At 38.8% G+C, this 11,068-nt stretch overlaps 1 protein-coding gene across 4 annotated transcripts in view; it reads right to left on the bottom strand.

Annotated features, from left to right (window-relative positions):
- Nucleotides 1-6,370: 6,370 nt before the first annotated feature.
- The window catches only part of LOC124776917, an 87,460-nt gene continuing 82,762 nt past the window's right edge, over nt 6,371-11,068 (bottom strand). For all 4 annotated transcript variants that reach the window (XM_047252157.1, XM_047252149.1, XM_047252142.1 and 1 more), the window contains exon 5: nt 6,371-10,093. In XM_047252157.1, the coding sequence (XP_047108113.1) occupies nt 10,016-10,093 (78 nt within the window). In that variant the 3' untranslated portion in view covers nt 6,371-10,015. The remainder of the gene's footprint in view (nt 10,094-11,068) is intronic.

Genomic DNA, 11,068 nt, shown 5'->3' with positions numbered 1-11,068 from the left:
GATCATCTTTTAATACAATGTCATCTTGCTTTTTATCACTTTTGTTTGTTTCCTTTACTATATTCCATATTGCTTTCGACTTGTTTGCTGTCCCTATGTTTACTTTGTCATTGTACATTGACTTGGCTGTTTTAATAAGAACCAGAACTGGCAGTCACGTTATAGGTCATCTTAAACATCTCAGCTTACAGCTTTTTCACTACAGATTTCAGATTTTGGAGATGAAAATGTAAAAAAAGGTCAGCTTACTTTTCCTATTTTCATTCATTAATGCCACATGGCATCATGTTCTGGGGTAACTCTTCTCTGAGGAAGGCACAATATCTCGATGACCAGATGAGTCACCACTGTCAGGTGTGTTGGTGAACTGACCTCCTGGGGTGCACAGTTGACTTCTGTCTCCTCCCCCTGTCGTTTGTGCTCGAGGGCACGTGTCAGTGGCTGATGATTGCATTGGCATGGATGTTGTTGATACACTGTCTACCCTGGCTGACAGCCCACAGTGTGTGATGACAGTCTTCTCAATTAGACACAGTGCACATTCCCAAGCCTTGCAGAGACTATAGTCGCGGTCCAGGTCCCAATAGATAAGATTGTCCATGGTGTGTATTCTGATGGCCTCTCTAATAACAGTGTTACAGTATTTTGACATTTGTGCTAAAATACTGCTTCACTTGTATTCCATTGCATGCAAGTAAGAGAAACAGCACTTTGTGACTACCGACTTGTTGCAACACAACAGAGGCCACTGGTGTTCTTGATAGCAGTCTCTGCTGTGTGCACTGTTTGTCCGATGTGTGTTTCCACAGTGGTATAGAATCTGGTATACCCCTGCCTTCTGAAAACCGAGGTGATCTACAATGTTCCCCAGTAATGGCCATATTTCACTGGGTGGGCAGAAGACAATTCTTACTCACTGCTTCTACAGTACGTGATCAGTTTCTCCTGGAAGTGCACGACAACAGCTAACTCTTTATCTGTTGCTTTTTCAACCACAGCATTTATATTGGACACCAGCGTTCTCTTGGGAAAAACTGGACACACACTAATGAAGCACTGAGTAAAAACGACTTCTCGCTGGATAATATGACCTTTTTGTGGTCCACATGTTATCATGTGGGGAGACATAATACTAAATGGGGGTACTGACTTCCAAATTTTTGAACATGGTACAGTCACGAGTCAATGTTATTGAAATGCATGACTACATTGATCAGCACAGGTGGAAAAGCTCTCGTATGAGAGGATATTGAGCAAATGGACTGGCCTGCCCATTCTCCTGACTTAAATCCCATCAAGCATGTGTGGGATGCATTTTGGGGAGATACTGCAGCAGATCCACATTGATCAATGACCATCCTGCAACTGTCAAGCACAATGGTGGGAAAGTGGAACATCCTACCACCAGAAGTCCTTACCAACCCTTGTGGCCAGGATGGGAGCATGTTGCAAAGCATGCACTGCAGTCTATTGTGATCACACACATTATTAAGAAAGATGACTTCCTTTCTAATGCCCAGAGGACCATTACAAATTGAGGTGATTTCAGTGTTATCATCATCTTAAAAAAAGGGTCGTTCTATTTGTCACATTGCATATTTCTGTTGGTCAACTTCTGTACTATATTGTAGTACATCTTTCAATGTACTGCCCAAGTTTCATTGAGCTATGTTAGTTGCTGGTGACACATCATGAGGCGGTTACTTTGGTCCTCAAGATTTGCACCCACTTGTATTATTATGGCACCAGTGTATGATCTTATAGTTTTAGTTAGATGGTTTGGACACTGACAGCCCAATGATGAAAGTCCTGAATTTTGAAATGCGTTATTGTGTTACATGAACATTGTGAAGTGTGTTGAATGGTACCACTCCGCAACTAGCTCTTTCCATTTTTATATGGCTATGTCATTTTGAAAATTATATTTACCAATAGTTGCTTGAATGTTTCCAGTGTTGATGAGCTGGCGGTTGTGACCCATGGAAACGGCCAGCTTGCAGTTTGGACCCAATGCTCTGTGGGTTTGTTTATTTGAAAATGGGCAAAAGGAAAAGTATGTTGGCAGAAACTCAAAACCTTGGATGAAATGGAAACAGCATCCATTCATTCATCCATGGATCATATTCTGTAATCTCACCATGAAGGAGGACCTTCAGGTACATGGAGTGGGTCAGATTAGACGCAAAGAAGTGAAGATTACATGTGAACAGGTGGAAGTAGCCAAGCCACTGGTGGCTAATCTGCTCAAACTGATAGTTATGGTAGTTACAACTGTGTTACTTTATAAGTGTATGTTATGACTGAAACAGCACTCTGAAAAACTCCACTGCTCCTCCCCTAACAGTATTCAGCTGTTCTTTTCATCAAATACTTTAAACAAAGCATTTATATAATTTTACAAAACTGCTACCAGCTGTCCAAATACAGGCAAAGTTAAGATGAACCTAATACATATACTACAATTACGGGAGTTTCTAATGAGATATTCTTTTACTTTGTGTTTAAATACACTTTAAGATGAAAATAAACAACGTCCCATGAAGGAATTACCCAAATGGGACGGAAATCGGTACATGTGATGTACAAGTACAGACAATTATGATTACCTTTCCAGAAAAATTGGATGATTTACTCAAGAGGAAGAGCTTCACAAATTGAGCAAGACATTAACCTGTTGGTCTACCATCCAAGGCCCTTATTCAAGTAGTTATTCGGCTTGGCACTGATTGATAGTGTTGTTGGACATCCCCCTTAAGGGTATCATCCCAAATTCTGTACAATTCATGTGTTAAATAAGCAAAATCCTGAGCTAGTTGGGAGGACTTGGTTTCATAAACATGAAGGCAAGCAATAGCAACTCTCTCCGTGTCTGAGCAGGCATTATCTTCGCAAAATCTAAGCCCCAGATGGTTTGCCGTGAAGGGCAGCAAAACAGGGTGTAGAATATTGTCAACATACCGCAGTGCTCTGAGGATGCTGCAGATGACAACCAGTATGGCGAGTGACAATCAGGCTGATATTCCACCTCTGTCTATGTAGTATCATTGCCACAGATACTACTACAACGCCGCACCAACACAAGGTTGGCAGCCTGTCGTCTGCCAAGCACAGCGCACTGTAGCGGGCTGTACAGCTTGACGGAACTGGAGTGTGCCTCGTTCACTTCTTAGCTAGATTTCAACCTAGTCAGATGCACTTTCATAATTGGCCCTCAGCCAGTTCTGTAATGTTTGCACTGATTCTCTGAGGAGGGCCCATCAGGCTTAGTCCCTGAGAATATGTTGTATTAGTTATAGCTGTAGCTGCAGTCATACAAACTACTGAAGATAAGTAATTTCATTGTACTATGTGTTTCTTGAATACTAATCCTTCTCTCTTTCAGTGTGCCGTACCACATATTATTGCAACCAGGACTCCTTCAGCTCCTATCAACTCGGCCTTCTACTTATTTGCATTTAGTAACGAGCTGAAACACCCACGCCTTTTGTGCCTCTAAACAGTGAGACACAATAGTCTAGGCCATCTCTGGACATGTCTTCAGCCTGGAATCTCACAGACTGAAGTGGAATTGTCTTCAGTGACGACTCCCACTTCGAACTGAGCCCCGATGACTGGCAAATATGTGTCTGGAGACGCCCAGGACAGCATGGGATACCAATCTGACAAACCTGCAAGACAATTAGGAGTGATAGTTTAGGGTGTCACTTCTCTCCAAAGCTGGACCACTTTGGCTGTCATCCACAGCTCTCTTACAGCATAGAGATACATCAACAATATTCTATGAGAGGTTTTGTTGCCCATCATGGCAAGCCATCTTGGGCTTACATTTCACCAAGGTAATGCCTGCCCAGACACAGCAAGAGTTTCTACTGCTTGTCTTCATGCCTGTCAAACCTTACCAAGGCCAACAAGGTTGGTGGATCTCTCCCCAATTGAGAATGTTTAGAGTGTAATGGCAGAGCCCACCAACCAGGTTGGAATTCTGATGATCTAACATGCTGATTGGACAGAATTTGGCACAGTATCCCGCAGGAGGACATCCACCAACTCTGTCAATGAATGCCAAGCTGAATAACTACTTTTATAAGGACCAGATGTGGACCAATACATTATTGATTTGCTCAATTTTTGAAGTTCTTCCTCCTGAATAAATCATCCAGTCTTTCTGAAAGGTCTTCATTTGTTTGTCTGTACATGTATATCACATGTATGTACTGATTTCAGTTCCATTTGGATAATACCTTCATAGTGTGTCATTTTATTTGCTGTATAGTCTATTTGTATGGTTTTCAGTTTCCTGCCAGAAGCACATTGAAAATCTGTTATAGAGTTTTGTACCAAATCTACATGGAAATTACTTCTGTTTCATTGCCCCACATTGTATTTAGCATAAAAATGGGTGCACAATGCTGCAACAAAAATGTTTGGTAACTTATCCAGGGATATAAAATATCTAACAATGGAAAATCCAGTACAGAATGATGACAATATTATGAAAATGATAGATTGCTACTCACAATATAGGGGAGATGTTGAGTTGGGAACAGGCACAACAAAAGGATGTTACACAAGTAAGCTTTCAGTCAAGAAGCCTTCTTACACACACACACACACACACACACACACACACACACACACACACAGCTTCTCCACATGCCACAGCCTCCACAGTCTATCACCCATCTGGCTGCTCGGGAACTCACCCATCTGGGTGCCCAGGAACTTCACATGTCACCCTCACACAGTGTATGCCCACTGATTTCTCCATCTGGTACCAGCAATAAACACTACGTTCACAAAGGCAGTGGCAACTGCATCAGTTATGAAAATGTATAGTCAACTAGGGCTTATGCTGAAATTTAGCTAATGTCAAACAAAACCTGAAGATGGCTAATATCCAATGTAGTTTCTTAACTAATAACAAAATCACAGTAGTTTTAAGAGGCTGCTAGTTCAGTTGCTGAAGATGTTAATATGCAGTAGAAATCAAACAATGGAAAATCTGGTAATTTATGAAAAGGATAGATTGCTAGTCACTCTACAGAGGAGACACTGAGTTGCTGACACGCAAAATGAAAAGACTGCTATCCATTTTAGCTGTTGGCCAAAAGGCATTCTTCTAAAGAATAAAACACACACACACACACACACACACACACACACACACACACACACACACACACACACACACACGACCTTTGTATCTGGCCGCTGAGACCAGACTGCAAGTGATAGGAGAAGCAATCTGTGGGTGGTGGGGGTAAGGAGGCAGCCTCCTCCTCCCTCCCTCCCTCAGGTGCACTTGCTGTACACAGTCCGGCTTCAATGGCCAGAGGATGCACATTCGTGTACTAGTTCGTGTGCGTGTGTGTGTGTGTGTGTGTGTGTGTGTGTGTGTGTGTGTGTGTGTGTGTGTGTGTTTTTGGGTGGCTGTTTTATACTTCATACTTTAGAAGAAGATCTGTTGGCCAACAGCTAAAATGAATAGGAGTCTTTTTGTTCTGCATGTCTGTGAGTCATTGCCTTCTCTACATTATGAGTAGCAATCTATCCTTTTCATAATATTGTCATTAATATATAGGAGAGTGTCTTTGTTGAGTGACTGCATTACTGTTGAGTTAGTGAATGATTCAAGATGACTTGGACAAAATTTATATTTGGTGTGATGAATAGCAACTTGCCTCATATGTGGAAAAATATAAGTTCATATGGATGGGTAGGAGAAACATTCTTCTATTGTTCAAATACAGTATTAATTCTGTGTTGCTCAATTCAGTCACACTGATTAAATATCTATGTGTAATATTGTGTAGCATTATGAAATGGAAGACTCACATGAGGTAAATTGTAAGGAAGATGGATGGTAGAGATCTGGGAAAGTGTAGCACGCCTATAGAGCAGACTTCTTAGGGAACCCTTGTGAAATCCATTCTTGAGTACTGTTCAATGGCTTGGGATCCCCTACAGGTCAGATTAATAGAAAACATCAAAGTAGTTCAAAGAAACACTGATAGATTTGTTACCAGTCAACTTTATCAGTATGAGAATGTAACGGAAATGAGTGAGCTTCGATGGGAATCCTTGAAGAAAGATGGTGTTTTTCCAATACACTACTGATGAAGTTTAAAGTGCAAGCATTTGTGGCAGACTGCAGAATGATTGTACTGCCTCTCATGTCTGTCTTATGTAAGGATTGTAACAACAAAATAAGGGCTATTAAGGTTAGTGCAGACATGTCCAGGAAATAATTTCTTCTCTTGCTCCATTTGTGAGAGGAACAGGAAAGGAAATCACTAGCAATAGTGTAAAGTACCCTCCACCGCACAATGTGCATTGACTCTGCAGATCACGTATTTAGATTTAGATGAAGTTATAATGTATATACATTTATTTGCTCTTGGTCCCATAATCACAGTTAAAATATAAATCTTTCACACAATATCAAATACACAAATTAATGTGTAAGAATTTGTAAACATTTTGAAGTCGCACATGTTCAGCTGATTTTATGGGAAGGGATGTTTTTATTTTATTTGTTGGAAGTTAGTAGGTTCATGGATGACAGTCATGTATTCTGTTTAACAACACGGTACCAAAAAATAGTTGATAGCATTTTTCTATGCATCAGAATTTCTTTTACACTGTCATGATAATATTTCTTCAAAATGTCTGCTTCTTTGAGAAGCTGCTGGATATTTTTCCTTCTTCTAGCACTGAGCAATATTATTATTAGCACTTGGCCTTCAACAACTCCTACTCATACATTCAATTACATTCTTGCATTTTAATAAGTAAAGTGACTTGTTGCATATACATTAGTGACCCACATTACTGTCTCTGTTTTTCTCATCTTTCTTAGGCATCTGTACATGAAGAAAAATCACTACTCACCTAAAGATACAATGTGGAGCCCACAATATATTTTATTAAGAGAGCATAAGCTTCAGGTAACAAAACACTTGGAGCTCTCTGCCTCAAGAACTACACTAACCTTGATCTACATTCACCTGGCTACAGTTATACAGGCATAGATAACTTGCTGATTGAGATCAAAAGACTAAAAGTTATCAATAGTGCTGAGATATCACTTGATTAATATAATTACATAGTATGTCTCTTCAGCATTTTACAGTATATATCTGTGAAGTTATAAGCTATGACAACACAAAGTATAATTCAATCACAAAAACTATTAAATTATGAGACAGAATTTATGGCTAGTACATACGTCAATAGGTGAAACAGATACACATAATAGTAAAGTGCATGACACTATCCTAGCTTTTGGAATTATTGATTCGTTCCTCGCAGAGAAGAGAGGGATAGGGTGGGGAAGATTAAAAGGTTAAGAAGAAACAGAAGGTCACTTAGACACCACAATGAGAAACACCCACCTGTTGTGAGGACAAGCATAGACAAAGGCAAAGGGAAACATGAGACAGCAAGGTGACTTGTTTCTGAACACAGAAAAATTGGCCACTGAAAGAATATGTGGGGGGAAAGAAAACAAGGAATAATGATAGACAAACCAAGAGAGATCACTAAACAATGAAAAGAGATAACCAAGCTAGGAAAAAAAGTCATAAAACTTGAAAAAATGTCACCCAATACAGGAAAAAGGTGGCCAAACAAAGAAAGAGACTTACTCCCTGCTCATCTTTGTCCAGTTTCATCTTCACACTAAGTAGGTCTCTCCTGCAGTTGGGTCTAAGTGACATGCTTGTCCTTCTTAACTTTGCTAAACTCATCCCTCTTTCCTCCTAGAGGAAGGAACTAATAGTTCTGAAAGCTAGGACAGTGTTGTGTACTGTTACTTTTATATGTGACTATCAGCGGTACCTAACTGTTTCATTTCCTGAAGGTAAGTGTGGCCAGAAATTCTGTCCCATAATTTAATAGAATACAAAGAATATACAATGGTTAAATTAATAATTGATATTACGATCACACAGAAAAAAACAATAATCAAAACACAAAATTTCTTAGTGTACTATTTACTCATGTATGGAATACTCATATAAAATTTATCTTAAAACCACTACTTCTCTCTATTCCTTCACAAGCTGCAGACTGGAATGTTTGTATGATATATAATTTTGGTGCATTAAAAAACTTTTTAAAAAATTAAAAATTCTCTAAAAGAGACAAATACTTCCTTATCAAAGATGATATAATACCCAAAATAAAACAAGTGCTGTCTCAAAAATGTTCCAATTTCCCAAAGATAGTGAAAAATCCTTCCTCAAAGATAGAGGACATTAAGACAGTTCAAAATTATAGAGGTATTTGGAGCATTTGACCCAAGCATAGTCTAGCAGTTTTGCTTCAAGAGTTGAAAAATTATGTTAGGACAGAATGGGCGAACTGGAGATGGGCTTAATACAAACCACACAATGATACAACAGCTAGCTGGATATGAAATAGCACTTTCGTAAGCTTATTCCAAATTTTAACTTTTTATCATAATTATCAATTATAATACCTCCATAAACATCTAGAGACTTTTAATCTTTAAACATACCTGGTTGTGATGTGTTAACCATGTAGGCCTATCACAAACTGGTGGTAATTATAACTCTATTTATAAAACATGGGGTGAAGGAGGGGAGGAGGAGGCAAGGGGAGGGTGATGCATAATCATCCACTAAGTTAACGAGAAAGAATTAACAATTAAATCTTTAGATATTCAAATAACTTATGGGAATGCAGCCCAGTGACATCTTTGACAACTGCTGATATTTCAACAGGTGAACATCCTGTCATTTTCAAGGCACACATGCAGCAAGGAAGTCCTGTGCAAGGGAATTCAAACCTTTCAGACCAACTGGCTACAACTGTTCTCATTAAATTTTACTGTCTCTTAGTTGCAAGGGAACATTTTTCCACAGTGGAAACCTCATAATGCATATTTGTGAATGTTCAATCTTTTTATCATGTACAAGTGCTGCCAACTATTGAGCTTCAGTATAAAAATTTCAATAGGTCAAAGTAGTAGTGTGCAGTGGCTTGTGATTGCCAGAATACACAAAAGTGGTTGGTTAGTTACATTCTACTGTATAAATGAGTATTAATATTGTTATTTTGCATGGCAATTATTGAATGATCAGTTTGTTTATTCCAACAGTGAATATTCAAAATTAGTTATTTTAATCCATAAAAAGGAGCCAAGTGCACAAAGTATATTTTGAAAACGGGTACATATTTTTGTATAAATCTAGCATACAAAATCATTAAGAAATCACTCAAGAGCTTTACAGCACAAGGAAAAAATTTCCTTCCTCCAGAAAAAATTAAGGTCTGAAAGGGTTAAAACATGAGTTTATAGAGTATAAACTCTCTCTCTCTCTCTCTCTCTCTCTCTCTCTCTGTAAACGCTAGCCCCAATACCTAACCAAAGTTGACAGGCATCAGAGATCATAAATAGTGCACATCAATAATGAACGGGTGAGATAGCTTTGACTCTGTCCCTCTGTCTTTTGACAATGGTGAGAGCAGGATTCAACGCAGAATTTGAGCAGAAACCTCCAACTCTTAAGAGGTTACTTGATAATTTCAATTGCTCCATTAATAACATCATGACATTAGCTGTAAGTGCACGCTAAAATCTCCATGTTGTTATATTCCATATGATGACTGCTGCTAAAACAGAGGAACAGAGTTAATGCTATGTCACCCGTTGGTTATTAATATTCACTAACTCTGACGTCCATCATCTTTGATTATGTGGTGGCGATAGTGTTTACTGTGTGTGTGTGTGTGTGTGTGTGTGTGTGATCATCTTTCTGGATATGCTCTGCAAAATCAGGTTTTAAATTTCAGTGAAACCTGGAAAACAACAAGATGTCCACCCGCCAAAATATTGGTAGTTGTGGATGACGACACATGGATGCATTTTCTTATTTGAACATTTTATACGCCAGGAGAAACTCAGGTTTCACAAATCTTCATATGTCAACTCAATATTCATAGGAATACTTCCTATTTGACATTGGCAATAAGTAACACCAAATCCCGTTCACAATTGAATGAGAAATGAAAGTGAATTCTCAATATACTTTTGAGCAATATAGTGTAGCAATGATCCCAAGGTATGCTGAAAAAGGAAAGGAAAAAAAAATTAGTTATGGAATAGTTTCAACATTGAAAACTTTTATACTATGCAAATACATTTTGTTAAACGTAAAAAAGACTTTAGTACACTTTTCAATCAGTGCTGATCATTATCAGTTACCCTTGCATTATTTGTATGAGAATGATTCACTAGATAAAATCTATCTTCATCTTGCCTAGATAAATGTGGAAGGTCCAGTCCCATTCATGTTAGGCAGCAAACGACAGGTCAGTAGCTACCTCTTACAGGCAGGAGTAACTGAGCCTCGTTGCCACCTCGTTTTCTCTACAAGGTGAGTCAAAGAGGACTTTAAAACTTTGGAATGATATAGAGATTTATTGAGATAACTTACAGAAAAGGCCAATGTGTCATTTTGTAGCAAACAACCTCAAGTTCGATTAACATCGTGCATCAGTACCCCATTCCGTCACCAGGAGTGCCAGCATAGTGCACAGTTAAAATGGCTACTTTCACTGGTGCGGAGCGTGCTCCATGTGTGTTTTGGTTTCATGAAATGAACTCTGCAATACACGTTCAGTATAAATTTTGCACTGAATACTCTAAAGAGCCTCCAAGCAGACCTGAAAACTTGCTATTGCACAGTTATGCCTGATTTGCTGCAGTGAGTGTGGGAAGAAACTGATTACCGGTGGGATGTTTGCCACATCACAAACTGTGGTCACACTGAACCAAAATAGCACTCGACACTTTTATGTAAAACATGAGGTTGTTTGCTACAAAATGACACATCTATCAATTCTGTAAGTTATCTCAATAAATTTCTATATAATTCCAGTACTGTAAAGTCCTTTTTGACTGAAACCTGAAAATGACAGCAGTGAGATTTTTGGGGAAAATTTAAGTGTATATCGAAATGATAGGAAAATGGGAAACAGAGTTGGTGTATCTGTCACAGTAGGCAAGAAACTAAAATCCACTGAGACAGAAATTGAAGCT

Source organism: Schistocerca piceifrons, chromosome 1, assembly GCF_021461385.2.
Source record: "Schistocerca piceifrons isolate TAMUIC-IGC-003096 chromosome 1, iqSchPice1.1, whole genome shotgun sequence".
In the NCBI taxonomy this organism is placed as follows: domain Eukaryota; kingdom Metazoa; phylum Arthropoda; class Insecta; order Orthoptera; family Acrididae; genus Schistocerca; species Schistocerca piceifrons.
Note: the sequence above shows the minus strand (reverse complement) of the source record. Positions and strands in the feature narration are given on the sequence as shown.